Source organism: Pan troglodytes, chromosome 1 (assembly GCF_028858775.2).
Source record: "Pan troglodytes isolate AG18354 chromosome 1, NHGRI_mPanTro3-v2.0_pri, whole genome shotgun sequence".
NCBI classification, from domain to species: Eukaryota; Metazoa; Chordata; class Mammalia; order Primates; family Hominidae; genus Pan; species Pan troglodytes.
The window spans coordinates 182,543,907-182,564,083 of record NC_072398.2 but is presented as its reverse complement, the minus strand read 5'-3'; the positions used below and the strand labels follow the sequence as shown (position 1 = coordinate 182,564,083).

The following is a 20,177-nucleotide window of genomic DNA, read 5'->3' as shown; positions in this document are numbered from 1 at the left end:
GTTTTTAACACAGACAACTTGATTTTGATTCTGACAATTTTCACAAATAAAAAAGAAATACTATAGATTGAAAACACTGTAATGGAAATGAAGAATGCCTTTGATGAACTCACTATTAGATGGGACATGGCTGAAGAAAGAATCTTAAAGCTTAAAGATATGACAACAAAAATTTCCAAAACTGAAAAGCAAACAGAAAAAAAGACTGAAAAAAAAACCAGAACAGAGTATTCAAGAACTCTGAGATGACAACAAAAGGTATAAATACACGTGATGAGAATATCAGAAAGAGAAGAAACAGAAAAAAAAAAAAACACAAAAGTGCCTGAAGCGATAATGAAAACAAATTTCCTTAAATTAATATCAGATGCCAAACCAAAATACGGGAAGGTCAGAGAAGAGCAAAGAGAATAAATGCCCCCCAAAATATCCCTAGGCATGTCATATTCAAACTTCTGAAAATCAAAGACAAAAGAAAACTCTTGCACCAGGCACAGTGGCTCACACCTATAATCCCAGCACTTTTCAAGGCTGAGGAGCGTGGATTGCTTGAGCTCAGGAGTTCAAGACCAGCCTGGGCAACATGGCGAAACCCTGTCTCTACAGAAAATACAAAAATTAGCTGGGCATGGTGGCACGCACCTCTAGTCCCAGCTACTCGGGAGGCTGAGGTAGGAGATCACTTGAGCCAGGGAGGTAGAGGTGGCAGTGAACCAAAATCATACCCCTGCACTCCAGCCTGGGTGAAGGAGCGAGACTCTCTCAAAACAAAGTTTGAAAAGAAATGAAAAATCCTGAAAGAAGCCAAAGGGAAAAAATACTGAACCTATAGAAAAGCAAAGATAAGAAATACATCTGACTTGTCTCAGAAACCATTCAAGCAGAAGAGAGTAGAGTGAAATATCCATATATATAGATAAAAGGATATATGAGATTTGCTTCAAAATAATGATGTATGAAAAAATCAAATTCCTACAAAAAGAAAACATTTACATAACATATAGGAAAAAGTGAATACTCACATATGTATGTGTGCATGTGTGTGTATATTTATGTATGTGTATATATGTACACACATACAAATACACACAAATAAATAATATTTTATTTAAAACCTTACAACAAATAAAACACGTAAGCCAGATGACTGCACTGGTGAATTTATTTTCAAAATGCCAGTGATGTGCATACTCCTAGGAAACAGTAAAAGAAAGAATACTTCTCAACTTATTTATGAGCCCTGCAAAATCTTGATACTAAAACCTGACAAGGACCTTATAAGCAAAGAAAAACGACAGGCAATCTATTTCAGGAACAGAGATGCAAAAATCCTAAACAAAATATTATCAACTCAAATCCACTAATATACAAATATGGTTTAATATTAAAAAATAATGCAGCATAATTCACCAAATGAACAGAATAAAAGAGAAAAAAAGGTGTTTCATAAAATTTAACCACTATTTATGCTTTTAAAAAATCTCAGCAAACTAAGACTAGAAGGGACCTTTTTTAATGTGATACAGGCTTTCTACCAAAAACCTATAGCAAACATCATACCAAGTGGTGAAAGTTGAAACTTTCCCTCTGAGATAAAGAGTAAGACATACACTTCATTCATGGCTATCATTTACTTCAACATTTTACTGGAGTTCTGAGCCACTGTAATAAAGCAATAAAAATAAATTAAAAGATTTAACAACAAGAAAAGAGAAACTATGATGTTCATTATTTAAAGACAATGCAAACACAAAATGTTCAAAGTAATCTAAAGACACATTTCTTTTAAATTAACGTATATAGCAAAGTTGCTAAAACAAAGATAATATGCCAAAGTCAAATGTATTTTTATGTAACAGCAACAATTAGAAACAATCTTATAATCTGTTTTTTAAATGTGAAATACCTAGAACAATACTGAATGAAAGATGCTTAGACTGCGACACAGAAAAGTATCTACATTATCATGTATAATTAAAGAAGTTGAAAATTAATAGAGAAATATATATATTTGAGAGACATCAACAAATCACAATGTATGGAATTTATCTGAGTCTCAATTCAAACACAAGACTATTTTAAAAATTATAAAACAGGGAGGCCGGATGAGGTGGCTCATACCTGTAATCCCAGCACTTTGGGAGGCTGAGGTGGGCAGATCACAAGGTCAGGAGTTTGAGTCCAGCCTGGCCAATATGGTGAAACCCTGTCTCTACTACAAATACAAAAAAATTAGCCAGGCATGGTGGCACATGCCTGTAATCCCAGCTACCCAGCTACTTGGGAGGCTGAAGCAGGAGAATCGCTTGAACCTGGGAGACGGAGGTTGCAGTGACCCGAGATCTCACCACTGCACTCCAGCCTGGGCAACAGACAGAGCGAGACTCCGTCTCAAAAACAAAAAAAACAAAACAAAACAAAAAACATTTTTGTTTTTTGTTGTTGTTTGGTTTTTTTTGTTTGATTTTGAACAACATCAACATCCATGTGAATGACTCATCCGATAGTTCTCTGACCTCCTCAAAGCCAGGACACCTATGGAAGGATTCTGATTATATAGTTACATACCTGATTCTTCTTTTACTAAAATGGATGTTCTTTTAAACAAAGGGTCTGTATTTTATGCATTTCTTAATTCTCTATATTCTATTTTAGTAATTGTGTCTGTACAGGTAATTTAAAAACATTTAAACTAATCTTAGTTATTATCATAGATCACTGGATAAGCAACTTTTGCTTAAAAAGACTTTTCTATCAACCCTCAAATAACACAATATATCCTATGAATACATCATGCTTCTTCTAATCTCATTATCAATAAATGGAAGAACAAAAAAGGGAAAATGCTGAAGTGGTACTAATATGAGTTTGGCTTCTATGAAACTTGACTGACCTTACAATAATTATAATGATTAAGCACAAAGCAAAATCCTGTCTTCTAGAAAATATCTGAGCATACAATAAAATTTCATTAGAAATCAAATGAATTTCTGGGCATGGTAGCTCACTCCTATAATCCCAGCACTTTGGGAGGCCAAGTCGGGAGGGTTGCTTGAGCCCAGGAGTTCGAACCAGCCTGGGCAACATGGCAAGAACCCATCCCTACAAAAAAAAAAAAAAAAAAATTAGCTGGGCCTGGTGGCATGTGCCTGTGGTCCCAGATACTTGGGAGGCTGAGGTAGATCACTTGAGCCTGGGAGGCAGAGGTCACAGTGAGCTGAGACTGCCACCGCAGTCCAGCCTGGGCAACAAAACAAGACCCGGAAAAAAGCAAGAAAGCAAGAGAGGAAGGAAGGAAGGAGGGAAGGAAGGAAGAAGGGAAGGAAGAAGGGAAGGAAGGAAGGAAGGAAGGAAGGAGGGAAGGAGGGAAGGAGGGAGGGAGGGAAAGAGAGAGAGAGGAGGGGAGAGGGGAGGGGAAGGAGAGGGAGGAAGGAAAAGGAGAGAGAAGAAAGGGAAGGAGAAAGAGAAAAGGGAAAGGGAAGGGAAGAAGAAATCAAATGAGTTAAACAATCTTAGGATACGCTCAGTTTCTTAATTTTCCATATATACTAACACTATATTTTTCCTGAGGTCAATTACTCTGCAACCTCAACTATTTGAAAAACATGATTACAAACTAGAAAATACTTTAAAAACAAAAAACTTATGAGTAATCAAAACAGTGGTATTTACTACCATTTAAACAGTATCTTCTGTGTGTCAAGACTAAGCTTCTATTAGCTTCAAACAAATCCTCAAAACAACCCTAACAAGGTAAGTACTACCTCTATTTTACAGATAAAAAACAGAGACTAAAGGCTAATGTTATCAAAGATAACAGTTCCTGACCTCAGGTATTACTGTCTTCAAACCTGTGTTCTTTTCACTAACAACTCGACTAGAACTAGAAAATAGTGATTTACAAAATATACGTGGTATTTGAATGAGGAGTAGAATAAAGAAATAAGACAGTTGCTAGAGGGAGACAAGGATGAAGACAGGAAATATTTCTTTTTAGGGTGGAAATGTACAACATGTTTATATAGGGTAAGAAAGCAGCAACGAGAAAGACACTAAGGAAATGGGGCTTACGGGATACATCTAATGAACAAGCTCCTAGAGATGGCATGAGGAGATAAATAAAGAAGACATGTAAACAGAATAACTTTAAACAGAACAGAGAAACCTCGTCCTGTAAGACTGGGCAAAGATAAGTATGGGTAAGGGTAGGTTACTTTTAGGACAGAGCACAATAAACTTAGGCACATCACTACTATTACCTCAATTTTGGTCAGTGAAATGGGAAGTAATCATCTCTTCATCTTAAGAATACTAGAGTTTAAACAAGGGGACACCTGATACGAAAAATGAATATGTTTACAATATCAATGATAGAAATTAAAGAGAAAGTTTTCCAAGAAGTAAAAGGAGTTCAAGGTAGTAATGAGAAGCAATTTATGATGGTACTGATTTGAAGGTCATGAGAATCTATCAATCTGATACTATGAAATATATATTTGGTCTTCATCCCCCTCCAAAGGACTGTCTTTTTGTATGCCAATACTGACTGATAGCTTCAGGATGGGCCTGGTCACTGGAAAGACAAGAGTATGATTAGAGTTGGGACTTGCAGCACCCCCCACAAACTCTAGGAGGAGAGAGGAGTGGAGGGTCAAGTTGATCACCAATGGCCAATGGTTTAAACAATCATGCCTATGTAATGATGCCTCTGTAAAAACCCAAGAAGACAGTTTCTGAATAGCTAGCATGTGGAGGTTCCTGGAGGGTGGCTCATCCAGGGTGGGCATGGAAGCTCCGTGTCCCTTCTACTATACTTCATGCTATATATCTCTTCATCCATATTCTTTATACTAGCCTTTATAATAAACTGGTAAACATAGGTTTAAGTGTTCCTCTGAGCTTCGTAAGCTGCTCTAGCAAATTAGTCAAAGAGAGGATCACGGGAACCCCAACTTCAAGCCAGTCAGGAGGAAGTTCCAGCCTGGACTTGGGCCTGCTGTCTTTAGGGGCTGTAGGATATGAGGGACTAAACCCCTCAATCTGTGGGATCTGACACTATCTCCAAGTAGAAAGGGTCAAAATTAAATTGGAGGACACTCAATTGGTATCTGCTGAAGAAGTTTATTGCTTGCTTGGTGGTGGGGAGAACCCCTACCACTTTGGTCACAGAAGTCTTCTTCTGTGTTGATGATTGTTGTGGTAAAAGAGAATAGAGAAAAACATGGCTTGAAGCAACAACAAACTAACCTAGTATAAGAGCCAGGGAGGCAAGTTGCAGCATTGACCCAGTAATAGACGCTTATTAAGAATCTACTACATGTTAGCTTTGATGTGACATTTGATATAATGAAATAAATAAGGTAAAATAAGATGTAGAAAGAAAGTTTCACAGCAGAATACTATTGAGCCATGAAAAAGAATGAAATCTTATCATTTGCAATAACATGCATAAACCTAGAGGACATTATGTTAAGTGAAATAAGCACAACACAGAAAGAAAAAATGATGCATTATTTCACTCATTGGTGAAATCTAAAAAAAACTATGATATAACAGAAGTAGAGAGCAGAATAGTAATAACCAGAGGTTGGGTAGGTTAAGAGGAAGAGAGGATGAGGAAATACTGATTGATGAGTACAAGATTACAGTTAGATAGGATGGACTAATGCTGGTGATCTATTGCACAGTAGGGTGACCATAGTTATCAACAATGTATGGTATATTTCAAAATGGCTAGAAGAGAGGCCTCTGAATAGTCTCAGCAAAAAGAAACAATAAATGTTTGAGGTGCTAGATATGCCAATTATCCTAATTTGATCATTACACAATGTATAAATGTATTAAAATTTCATATGATGCCCTATATATATGCACAATTATTATGTCAATTAAAAATAAAATAAAACTTGAAAAAAAAAGAAAGCTTCAATGTAACCAACACAAAAAGAACAAATCCTTTTAAGTAGCCATGTTATATTTGATCTCTATCTTATATGTTCAAGGAAAAAGTCAATAAATTCCAAGAACCAGTAGTATTATAAGCCACATCTTATGGTTATATTGCAAACTAATAATATTTTTAAGATCATTAAGCCAATCGTAAATAAATATTTGAAATAGATTGAAAAGACTTAAGACATAATATGAAAGTACAGTAGAATGACTGAATATAAGATAAATATATTTTTGTCACTTTACTATATATCAACCCCACCTTCCCTTAAAAACAGAAAAGAGAAAAAAAGAAAACAAATTGGGTGAAGAATCTTACTCTCAAAAGCAGCAAGAAAAATATAATAGTTAAAAACAAATATAGTCAGAAATATACAGCAAATATACACATACACACAGTCCCCAAAACATTAGTAGTAACAAGCTGGAAGAAAACAAGTTTAAATAAATCAATATTCATCACATATTTGGATGGGAAGAATGGAAATGTAAAAATGGCAATTCTCCCAAAATAAAATTAAAGCTCAAAGAGATTTATCTTAGACCTTCAAAAATGATTCAAAGTTCATCTAGAAAAATAAATATGCAGGAATATGAATGTGTGTATCAAATGGAAAGAATATACATCATAGAAAGCTGTAATGCTTAACTATGCATTATCAGTCCAATACAGATTTGGAATAATGAAACAGGCATAATGGGGGGAAAGGAGGATGGGAGAGTATAGAAAGGGTGAGAGAAGAAAATATATTAATGAGAAACAGATTTCTGCTTCTATAATGACAATTTACACAAAGCAGACCAATCATTCTAAAAAGATTAAGAAAATCTGGACAAATTATTTTTTAAAATCTGCCTGTATTCACAGAGATGCTAATAAGGCAGTGACGAATGACAAAGCCAAGATCTGGGAGAAGGCAAAGCCAGGGAGATGAACCAGACATTGAAGCTGCTTTCTCCCTAAGAGCATCTGCTAATTCTGGAAAAGAGAAATGAAAGACTGGAAAAGCTGAGCTGAGATTTTTATGGTCTCACAGACTAGAAGCAGAATATGAGTGCAGGGTCTACCAAGAAGAGGAAGCCTTTATAAAGTCTCTTCAATTTGGATAGGGCCCCCAAAAGACAGGATCATAGGAATAAGGATTAACTCAAAAGAACCTGGTCTTTACAAGGACTGAAGTCCATCTTCAAATAATCTCAATGCCTGACACTGGATTGATATCATCAAGGATTGCTAGTACTACTAGCAACCTACTATAAACAAATAAAAAGCAAACATAAAGCCTATCTGGAGAAAGAGAACAAGATACTACACCTTCAATTATTTTTACAATTTTTCACATACAATGCCACATATTCAAAATTAACCATGAATGGTACAGTTAATTTTGGGGAAGTATTCAGCAATGTCAACTAAAAACAGGCATACATCTACCCTATGATTCAGAATCATATACCCATAAGAATATACCAAAAGAACTAAGTATATCTCTTTACCAAAAGATATTTATAAGAATGCTCACAATAGTTTTATTCATAATAATCCAAAATTTAAAACAATTGTCATCAATAGAAAAATGAATGGTAGTATACTCATACAATGTAATACTAAACAGCATTAAAGAATGAACTACTGGGACATAACAACATAGATAATTCTAACAGACACTAGGTTTAGTTAAAAAAATTAAAATAACATATTCAAATAAATACATATTACATGATTTCATTTATATGAAGTCCAAGAATAAAATTAATCAATGCTGATAAAAAGTCAGAAAAGTAGGCCGGGCATGGTGGCTCACACCTGTAATCCCAGCACTTTGGGAGGCTGAGGCAGGCAGACCACTTGAGGTCAGGAGTTCAAGACCAGCCTGACCAACATGGAGAAACCCCACCTCTACTAAAAATACAAAATTAGCCAGGCATGGTGGTGCATGCTGGTAATCCCAGCTACTCGGGAAGCTGAGGCAGGAGAACTGCTGGAACCCAGGAGGTGGAGGTTGCCTTGAGCAGAGATTGCACCATTGCACTCCAGCCTGGGCAACAAAAGCGAAACTCCATCTCAAAAAGAAAAAAAAAAACCAGAAAAATGACTATCCTGGGGAGAGGTATTGACTGGTAGGGGCAAAACAGAACTTTTATTTAATGTTTAATTTTCTTTCTTTTTTTTTTTTTTTGTCACACAGGCTGGAGAGCAATGGCACAATCTCGGCTCACTGCAACCTCCACCGCCCGAATTCAAGTGATTCTCCAGTCTCAGCCTCCCGAGTAGCTGGAATTATAGGCATCCGCCACCATGCCCGGCTAATGTTTGTATTTAGTAGAGATGGGGTTTCCACCATGGTGCCCAGGCTGGTCTCAAACTCCTGACCTCAGGTGATCCGCCTGCCTCAGCCTTCCAAAGTGCTGAGATTACAGGCATGAGCCACTGCATCCTGCTTTAATTATTTTTTAAAATTGTGTAGGTACATACATAGTACATGTATATATTTATGGGGTACATGAGATGTTTTAATACAGGCAGCAATGTAAAATAAGCACATCATGAAGAATGGGGTATCCATCTCAAGCATTTATCCTTTGAGTTACAAACAATCCAATTACATTCTTTATTTTAAAATATACAATTAAAGTATTATTGACTATAGTCACCCAATTGTGCTATCAAATAGTAGGTCTTATTCATTCTTTCTCTATTTTTTGTACCCATTAACCATCCCCACCTCCCCATAAACCTGCTACTATCCTTCCCAGCCTCTGGGAGCCATCCTTCTACTCTTATCTCCATGAGTTCAACTGATTTGATTTTTAGATCCTACAAATAAGTGAGAACATGTGATGTTTGTCTTTCTGTGCCTGGCATATTTTACTTAACATAATGATCTACAGTTCCATCCATGTTATTGCATATGACTGGATCTTATTCTTTCTTACGGTTGAATAATACTCTATTGAGTAAATGTATACTTTATTAATTCATCTGTTGATGGATGCTAAGTCCAAATCTTAGCTACTGTAAACAGTGCTGCAACAAATGTAGAAGTGCAGATATCCCTTTGACATACTGTTAGCCTTTCTTTTGGGTATATACTCAGCAGTGGGATTGCTGGATCATATGGTAACTCTTATTTTTAGTTTTCTGAGGAACCTCCACACTGTTCTCCACAGTGGTTGTACTAATTTACATTCCCAGAAACAGTGTGCAAGGGTTCCCTCTTCTCCACATCCTCACCAGCATTTGTTATTTCTTGTCTTTTGGATAAAAGCCATTTTAACTACGGTGAGACAATAATCACATTGTAGTTTTGATCTGCATTTCTCTGATGATCAATGATGTTGAGCACATTTTCATATGCCAGTTTGCCATTTGTAAGTCTTCTTTTGAAAAATGTCTATTCAATCTTTTGCCCATATTTTGATCAGATTATTAGATATTTTCCTATAGAGTTGTTTGAAGCTCCTTATATATTCTGGTTATTAATCCCTTATCAGAGGGGCAGTTTGTAAATATTTTCTCCCATTCTGTGGGTTGTCTCTTCACTTTGCTGTTTGTATTCTTTGCTGTGCAGAAGCTTTTTAACTTGATGTGATCCCAGTTGTCCACATTTACTTTGGTTACCTGTGCTTGAGGGGTAGTGCTCAAGAAGTCTTTGCCCTGGACCCATGAACTGGAGACTTTCCCCAATGTTTTCCTGTAGTAGTTTCATAATTTGAGGTCTTAGATTTAAGTCTTCAATACATTTTGGTTTGGTTTTTGTATATGGTGAGAGATAGGGAACTAGTTTCACTCTTTTGCATATAGATACCCAGTTTCTCCAGTACTATTTATTAAAGAGACTATCTTTCCCCAGTGTTATGTTTTTGACACCTCTGTCAAAAATGAGTTCACTGTAGGGGTATGGATTTGTTTCTGGGTTCTCTGATTCTGTTCCACTGGTCTATGTGTCTGCAGAAGGGAACCTTTTAGATGCTGCAAGTATTTTGTATTTCAGTGAGTGGTGGTTATATGGTTATATACAAATGTCAATAGTCATTGAAGTGTATTCATAAGAGGAGTGTAGTTTGCTTTAGACAGTTTAGTATACAAAGACTAGCTAAGGCAATCTTCAAAAAGAAGAATAAACTTGGAGGCTTAAACTACCAGATAGCAAAACTTAAGCTACAGTAATTAAGAAAGTATAATATTTATGCAAGAATGGACAAACAGACCCAAGAAACAGAACAGAATCTAGAAAAAAGTTCCACATGCCTACATGTGCCCTAGCAAGCACTTAATTTATGACAAAATAAACACTATGAAGCAATGGGAATAAGTCTTTTCAACAAATCGTATTGTAATTAGAGATTATATATGAATAAAACAAATTTTATCCCTACTTTATACTATATATAAAAATTAAATCCAGGTGGACTATAAATCAAAATGTAAAAGGTAAAAAAAATGCTTCTTGAAGATTATGTAGAATGATATTTTCATAACTGGTGTAAGCAAAGATTTCTTTAAAATGAAAAAAAAAAACAAGCAGTAGGCACAAAGGAAAATATTAATAAATCAAACTACATTACTAAGTCAGATTGTGTTAAAAATAACTTGCTCATCAAAAGAACAAGAATCGCTAATGGATTAAAAATGTAAGCCACAGAGTGGGACAAGATACTTGAAACATATAACTGGCAAATGGCTTGTAATGAGAAAATGTAGGGAATTCCTACAAATTAATAAGAACAGAACAAACAACCCAATGGAAAAACGGGCAAAAGACAGGCACTTCACAAGGAGAAGGAAGAGTGTATCTAAAGGACCTGGAAAGATAATCCCTAAACAGCCAATACACACATACTAGGAAGCACAGTCGATCAATTTGAAAAAGAGCAGTTGAAACTGGAAAGGGGTTTGTTCATTTCAATAGCAGGTAAATTCAAAAGTTGTACAATAGAGTCTGAAGACGGTAGATTAGTCCTGGTAGCCCATAAGAACTACAGAAACTGACCACCCAGGGTTCCTGTGCAGGATAAAACCCAAGACACTAGGAAAAACTATAGGGAATAGAATAAAACTTGAGCAGGACAAAAATAAAAATATCAGGAAAAAAATGGACAGCAAAAATGAAATGGAACAGAGACAGAATACCCTAGAAAGCAAGCCACCACACTTTGAACACTACATACGGAAGCTCTTTGAAGTTAAAATGTTGTCCTGAATCAATCTTCCTTCTAAGAAATAAGAAAAAAAATTTTTTTTAATTTAAATTCAATTAAAAATGAACAAAGAAAAGGATCAAGGTCAAATATTTTACCAAGTTCTTGCTTAAATAATAATAGGCAAAAGAAGAAAATTCCTACAATGACAGCAGCCAAAAAACATGTTAGCAAAATAGAGCAAAATTATAATCTATTGAAAAATTAAGGAAGTAATACAAGAAACTGAAGAACTACATTAATCAAAATTAGAAAAACATAGATGTAAGATGATATAAATCAGGAAAAAAGTAAAAATAGAGAAAAAAGTCAGTTCAATCTTTTTTTTTTTTAAGAGATAGGGTCTCACTCTGTAACCCAGGCTGGAGTACAGTAGCATAATCATAGCTCACTGTACCCTCAAACTCCTGGGCTCAAGTGATCCTCTGACCTCAGCCTTCTGAGCAGCTGGGACTATAGGCATGTACCATCACAACTGACTAATTTTTAATTTTTTTTGTAGAGATGGGGGTCTCACTATGTTGCCCAGGCTGATCTTCAACTCCCAGCCTCAAGCAATTCTCCAGCCTATGCTTCCCAAAGTGCTGGGATTATATTTATGAGCTACCACACACCCAATCAGAAATCATTTCATAACTGAATATGAATTAAAATAAACAGGAGAGGAAATAATACAACAGATATAATGCCTTAAAATACAAGAAAATGAGAATATTTTAATCAAAAAGAAACCAAAGAATTTTAAATAGCACAGAAAGTAAACACTAAACAGGCAAAATGATCCAAAATACTATAATAGTAGTTCCTAATAAAGAAAATTGAGGCAAAAAAAAAAAAAATGAATACTACAAACTATCGTTCAGGAAACTTTGCTGAAATGGATACATTATTGCTGTTTTCTATAATAAGACTTATAGAATATATATAACGAATTTAAAGAAAAACAACCTGATTTTATAACCAATTAAAAATGACATAATTTTGATATAAGTAAAAACCAAATTTTAAAAGTTAAGACACTGATATTTACATATACAGGTGACCCTTAAACAACATGGGGGCTAGGGCCATCAAACCCACACACTGTTGAAAACCTCCATATAACTTTTTTTTAACTTAGAGGGTACATGTGCAGGTTTGTTACATGGATAAAAACTGCATGATGCTGAGGTATGGGTTTCTATTAATCATAATTCCATTGCCCAGGTAGTGCACATAGCACCTGTGACAGCTATTAATAGCTTTTCAACCCTTTCCCCTTTCCTTCCCTTCACCTTTTTGAAATCTCCAGTGTTTATTGTTCCCATCTTTGTGTCCATGTATACCCAGTGTTTAGCTCCTACTTGTAAGAGAGAACACATTGTATTTGGTTTTCTGCTTTTGCATTAATTCACTTAGGATAATGGCCTACAGCTGCATCCATGCTGCTGCAAAAGACATGATTTTATTCTTTCTTGTAGCTCCATGCATATGGAACCATATGCATCTGGCTCCCTAAAAACTTAACTACTAATAGCCTACCACTGACCCAAAGCCTTAATAATAACATAAAAACAGGCCGGGCGCAGTGGCTTATGCCTGTAATCCCAGCACTTTGGGAGACTGAGCCAGGCAGATCACCTGAAGTCAGGAATTCGAGACCAGCCTGACCAACATGGAGAAACCCCGTCTCTACTAAAAATACAAAAATAGCTGGGCGTGGTGGCACATGCCTGTAATTCCAGCTACTCTGAAGGCTGAGGCAGGAGAATCGCTGAACCCAGGAGGTGGACGTTGCAGTGAGCTGAGATCACGCCACTGCACTCCAGCCTGGGCAACAAGAGCGAAACTCCGTCTCTAATAATAATAATAACATAAAAACATAGTCAACATGTTTTGTGCATTGCACATATATTATATTAAGAAACTAGGGAAAAACATTAATAAGAAAATCATAAGGGAGAGAAAATATGTTTACTATTTATTAAGTGGAAATATGTATGAACATAAACATATTCATCATGAAGTTCTTCATCCTTGTCTTCACATTGAGCAGGCTGAGGTAAAGGAGGAAGAAGTGGGGGTTGGTCTTGCTGTCTCAGGAGCGGCAGAGACAGAAGAAAATGGATCCAAACAGTTCAAATTCACTTAGTTCAGGGTCAACTGTATAGGTGTATATATATGTGTGTGTGTGTGTGTGTATATATATATGTATATATATGTGTATATATATGTGTGTATATATATGTGTATATATATGTGTGTGTATATATATATACACGTGTGTGTGTGTGTGTTTGTGTGTGTGTGTGACAGATCTATTTAATAGATCTATTTGATGTAACTATTTTGGAAGACTAGAGTCTATCAAAGGTTTGCAACTTCCAGGGGAAGGCTTCAACTATAAACCGTGATCAATTTCAGTCAATTTCAGCTCTTAGTACAATAACAGCTACCCAACCCTCAAACTCCAACCCACTGCAGGCAGATAAGTACTTTTTTTAGGAGCAACCTGCACACAGGTTTGCCAGGATGGGCAAAAAAAAAAAATCCTGTCCTCCAAATACTGGAGATTTATACTCTGCTCCCCAATAACAGAGATGCAGATAAAGAGCCTTATGGCCATGTTGTTGCACCCCACCCCATTGTTGCAAGCCCCTCCCAAGGACCAGAATTCTTCTTCCCTCTTTTATTTTTCTTTTTCCCTTTTTGGGAGCCTTAAAGAATAAGACATTGAAAAACAACTGCATATACAGAGAAAATTATAAAGTGACCATACATGCTCAGGGGAAGGCTCCGAAAATACTTAAGGAGACATTACATTTATACTTTAGGCTGATCTTCAACACAAAGACAGCCCATAACAATGAAAAAATCGTAAACAATAACAAAAAACTAGGGAAACGGGAAAAACTAGAGAAGACAAAAAAATCTGGATTCCAGAGTTACCACATTATCAGAATCAAATGCCCAGTTTTCAACAAAAAATAATCATAAGGGATAAAAGAAACAAGAAATATGCTGCAGTCAAAGGAAGAAAATAAATCGGCAGAAACTACCTGTGGAAAAGACCTTATGGCAGATAAACTAGAAAAAGACTTTAAAATCACTGTCAAAGAGATGCTCAAAAAGGAAAGAAAGATGAAGAGAAGGTCAGAGAAACAATGTATGAACAAAATGGAAATATCAATAAAAATATTTAAAAGGAACCAAAAGAAAATGTTGCAGCTGAAACATACAATAACTAAAATGAAAAATTTACTAGATTGACTCAAAAGAGGATTTCCCCAGGAAGAAGAATGAATCAGTGAACTTGAAGATAGGACAGTACAAATTATTGAGTCTGAGTAACAGAAAGAAAAATAATTGAAGAAAAGTGAGCAGCCTAAGGAACGTGTAGGACACCATCAAAAGGACCAATGGACACACTGGGGAAATCCATGAAGGAGGAAAGAGAGAGAAAGGAGCAAAGAATATATTTAAAGAAACAATGGCTGAAAACTTCTCAAATTTGATGAATGAAATAAATGTAAATATTCAAGAAGCCCAACAAACTCCAAGAAAGATGAATATAAAAGTACCACAATGAGACACATTATAAATTTCTAAAGACAAAGTGAGAATCTTGAAGACAGCACAAAAGACAAGCCACACATCACTTACAAAAGGTCTTCAAAAAGATTATTAGCAGATATCGCATCAGAAACTGGAGGTCAGAAGGCAGTAGGCTCGTATATACAAAATATTTAAAGGAAAAACTAACAAGAATTCTATATCAAGCAAAACTCTCCTTCAAAACTGAAGGAGAAACTATGATGTCCCCCGATAAATAAAAACTGACAAAGTTTATTACCACTAGACCTGTCCTGCAAGAAATGTTTAAGAGAGTCCTAAAGGGTGAAATGAAAGGACACTAGACAGTAACACAAAGTCATACAAAGAAATAAAGATCTCAATAAAGGTAAATAAGCGGGAAGTTATAAAAGCTAGTATTACTATAACAATGGGTTGTAACTCCACATTTTTGTTTGCAATGTATTTTCAAATACTAGTATATTTTTTCAATTATTAGTTTATGTTTTGGAGCACACAAAGTATAAACATGTAATTAGTGTTACAACATAGGTGTGTTAAATGTAATCCTCATGGTAACCACAATGAAAACAGACACAGAATACACACAAAAGGAAATGAGACAGAAACTTAAACAATTCATTACCAAAAATAGCAACTAAACACAAAAGAAGACAGTAATGCAGAAAATGAGTGACAAAAAAGTTGTAAGGCATATAGAAAACCAATAGCAAAATGAAATAAGTCTCTATCAGTAATTACTTTAAATGTAAATGAATTAAAGCATCTCAGCAAAAGACAAAGAATGGTAGAATGGATAAAAACATATGACCTGGGGATATGCTGTCTACAAGGGGCTCATTTTAGGTCTAAAGATGCACACATTTTAAAAGTGAAAGGATGGGAAAAGATATTCCACGCAAAAAGTAACTAAAAGAGAGCAGGGGTGGTTATACTAATATCAGACAAAATAGACTTAAAATCAAAAAAGATTACAAGCAAAAAAGAGCATTACATATTAATAAAAGGTTCAATGTGGCAAAAAGATGTAACAATTGTAAACATTTATACATCTATAAAGAGATCATAAATATACATGAAACAAAAACTGACAGAATTGAAGAGAGAAACAAATGGTTCTACAATAATAGTAAGACATCAATAACCACTCTAAATAATGGTTAAAACAACCACACAGAAGTTAAGAAAGAAAACAGAGAACCTAAAAAAACACACACACAATAAACCAAATAGCTCTAACAGACATTTACCAAACACTCTACCCACCCACAACAACACACATATTTTTCTCAAGTATATATGGGGTATATATGGGGCATTTTCTAGGATAGACCATATGGTAGACCACAAATTAAATTTTAATAGATTTAGGAAGATGGATATACAAAGTATATTCTCTAATCACAATGGGATAAGGATCAACAACAGAAGTAAACTTGGAAAATTCACCAATTTATGGAAATAAACCAACACACTCTTAAATAATCAATGGATTAAAGAAGAAATCATGAAGGAAATTAGAAAATACTTGGAGATAAATAAAAATGAAAATACAATACCAAAACTTATGGGATACAGGGAAAGCAGTACTAAGAGAGAAATCTACAGCTATCAATGCTTACATTAAAAAATAAGAAAGGGCAGGGTGTAGCGACTCATGCATGTAATCCTAGCACTTTGGGAGGCCAAGGTGGGTGGATTGTTTGAGTTCACGAGCTCGAGACAGCCTGGGCAACATGGTGAAACACTGTCTCTACAAAAAATATGAAAATTAGCTGGGCATGGTGGTGCATGCCTGTAGCCCCAGCTATGTGGGAGCCTGAGGTGGGAGAATGGCTTAAGCCTGGGAGGCAGAGGCTGCAGTGAGCTGAGAACACACCACTGCACTCCAGCCTGGGCAATAGAGCCAGACCTTGTCTCAAAAATAAATAAATAAATAATAAAAAAGACCTCAAATCAACAAACTAACTTTACAATTTAAGGACCTAGAAAAGCATAAAACTCCTAAAAATATATAGAACAAAGGCTTCAGGACACTGGATTTAGCAATGATTTCTTGGATAACACAACCAAGGCAAAAGCAATTTAAAAAAATACACAAATAGGACTCCATGAAAATTTTAAAATTTCATGCATAAAAAGGCAGTTATCAATGCAGTAAAAAGGCAATCCAAACAATGGGAGAAAACATTCGCAAATAATATATCTGATAAAAAATTACAATCTAGAATACACAGAAAATTCCTAAAACGAAACCAAAAAAAAATTCAAAAATGGGTAAAATACTTAAATAGACATTTCTCCATAGAGGATACATAAATGGCTAATAAGCACAAGAAAAGATGCTCAAGATCACTAATAATTAGGAAAATGCAAATTACAACTAAAATGAGATACCATCTCACACTCATTGAAAGGGCTATCAAAACAACAGAAAACAACAAGTGTTGGTGAGGATGTGAAGAAATTGGAATCCTTGTGCAGTTGAAGAAAATGTAAAATGATACAGCTACAATGGAACAGTATGGTAATTTCTGAAAAAAATTAAAAGTATAATTACCATATGATCCAGCAATTCCACATCTGGATATATATTCAAAAGCATGGAAAGTAGGATCACAAACAGATATCTGTACTCCCATGTTCATAGCAGCATTAGTCACAATAACTAAAACGAGAAGGAACCCAAGTGTCTATCAACACATGAAGTGATAGGCTAAATGTGATGTATGCATACAATGGAATATCATTCATCTTTAAAAAGAAATGAAATTCTGACACGTTACAACATGGATGAACCTAGAAAACATTATGCTATGTAAAATAAGCCAGTTTTTTAAAAAACACATAAATACAGCATGATTGTGCTTATCTGAGATACTCAAGAGTACTCAAAATCATAGAGACAGAAAACAGAATGGTAGTTGCAAGAGACTGCAGGGAGGGGAAAATGGGTGTTATTGTTTAATGGGTATAGTTTCAGTTTTACAAGATGAAAAGAGTTATGGAGCTGCATGGTGGTAATGGGTGCACAACATTATAAATGTATTTAATACCACTAAACTGTATAATTAAAATGATTAAGATAGTAAATTTCATTATGTATGTTTTACTGTAATAAAAATTACTTCAAGGAGAAAGACTATAAATTATTTAAAGAAAAGCTTTATGGAGAACTAATGCTGCTGGAACACAAATATTAAGTTAATGTAAACTACATCTACTGGAACATACAATATAATCTTATTTTGTAACTGTCTACTATCTTATAGCTAAAAATAATTTTCCTTCTTCTTCTGTAAAACTTCTCATTTTCACATGTACTTTTACTGTGAGTTACGAATTAAATGTACTATGATACTCCAGAAATATTATAGCAAAATAGTAAATCAAAAGGCTATAGGAAATAACTTACGTGCCAGACTACTATTAAACCTCTGTACCAGCACAAACAGCTGCTATAATAATTTTTTCTGAATACCTATTTACCTCCCCAAACTATAAAGATAAATTGGTTTGAATATATTTGTTATATAAATCCTTAGTCCTACAAGCTCTCCTGAGGACTGAGCCAGAAATATTCTCATGCACAGACTTAGAGGAATTTATTCTTAGCCTCAAAACTTCACCTGAAATCAGTTTAAAGGGGCTTCAAAAAAAAAGACTTTACCTGATATTCCAGATATCAGGTAAGAACTAATTCCTAGAAGCTGAGAAGCAGGAGCTCTAATAAAACTGCTATTTTAGCTCCCTATAGGGAAGAGTAATCAACAGAAACACCCAGTAACATACTGCAATATAAATAAAGATCATATCTTCTCTTTATCCAAGTGGTGGAAAAAGGAGACCGAAACAGCTATTCTATTATAAATTTTCAAATACAAAATACATTTCCTAATCACAAGATTGTAACACTACAAACAGGTGTCTTTAAATAGGACAGTTCCAACAGTCATAAAAGTGGTAATGAGAGGCAGTTATATGAAGCATTTTATGATATTTTGTTTAACTCCTTGGATATCAAACGCATAGTAGGTGCCAGGCACTATGCACTAGAGATACAGCAGTGAAAGAAAAAAAAAAAAAAAAAACGGGAAAAATCTCTACTCTTATAAAACTGTTATTCTAGTGAGATAAAAAATTTAAAAATAAATAATATGTCAGTGCTAGAAAGAAAAACAGTAGAACCATTCATTCCATTTGCCCTGAGTGGTACCTTTTCACACATTTTGTTTTGGCAAAAATATTATTAGCATACCCCTTTACTCTCAAAACATACTGGTGTACAAGATACAGATCTAAAGATAATAGAACAGAATTGAGACATTGACCAAAGAGGGGTGCTGTTTTATATATGTTGGTAAGAGAAGGCCTCTCTGATTATGATAAATCTGAGGAGTGACTGGAAATAAGTGAGAGAGCAAGCCATATACACATCTGGAGGAAGAGCTTTTCAGGCAGTACATTTGTGGCAGTATAGTGAGAGAACATCTGTGGTGCACTTACGGGGGTGTGTGTGTGTGTGTGTGTCTGTAGATGAAAATCTACAAACCTTCAGTGAAAGAAGATGAAAATCCAGTTTCAACAGAAACTCTATGAAATAGAAAACTTTTTCATTCTCTTTCCTGCCTAAAAGTGGTTCCCAGGGTATACATTAGGCATAACTTATTTTGTTCTGGTAGATTCCAGAATTAAAACCATTTCCTTGAAGAGGAAACCTTCTCTATGAATGTAAAATTGCCCTATTATGGCTTTTAATATGGGCATTTAATATAATTGTATTAATTTATGTAATACAATTATATAACTAATTTATTAAATTATAATACATATAGTTAATATATATCTCCCTAGAGCCTGAGGTGATTCTGGGTCCCTGGAGATTCCTTAGAGGGGCATATAGGGTATGAAATAGAATTGGAAAGTTCTATAATAATACTAATGTACTGACACTAATAATACATCACCAATAATAATAAACAAGGAACATTTTAAGTAATTAGTATGTCCAAGTGAGAGGTGAAGCCAGCTGGACTCCCCGGGTCGAGTGGGGACTTGGAGAACTTTTGTGTCTAACTAAAGGATTGTAAATGCACCAAGCAGCACTCTGTAAAAACGCACCAATCAGCGCTCTGTGTCTAGCTAAAGGATCGTAAATGCACCAATCAGCACTCTGTAAAGACGCACCAATCAGCACTCTGTCTAGCTAAAGGACTGTGAATGCACCAATCATCACTCTAAAATCGCACCAATCAGCACTCTGTGTCTAGCTAAAGGATTGTGAATGCACCAATCAGCACTCTGTAAAAATGCACCAATCAGCACTCTTGGTCTAGCTAAAGCATTGTAAACGCACCAATCAGCACTCTGTAAAAACACACTGCTCAGTGTTCTGCATCTAGCTGAAGGATTGTGAATGCATCAAGCAGCACTCTGTAAAAACGCACCAA

The 20,177-nt window shown here is 35.2% G+C and overlaps 1 protein-coding gene across 10 annotated transcripts in view; it reads right to left on the bottom strand.

Annotated features, from left to right (window-relative positions):
- SPATA6 (spermatogenesis associated 6) overlaps nucleotides 1–20,177 on the bottom strand; it is a 171,980-nt gene that overhangs the window by 114,552 nt on the left and 37,251 nt on the right. For 2 of the 10 annotated variants that reach the window (XM_063803417.1, XM_063803430.1), the window contains exon 4: nucleotides 1,561–1,662. In XM_063803417.1, coding sequence (XP_063659487.1) covers nucleotides 1,561–1,630 — 70 coding nt within the window. In that variant the 5' untranslated portion in view covers nucleotides 1,631–1,662. 10 annotated transcript variants of the gene reach the window in all.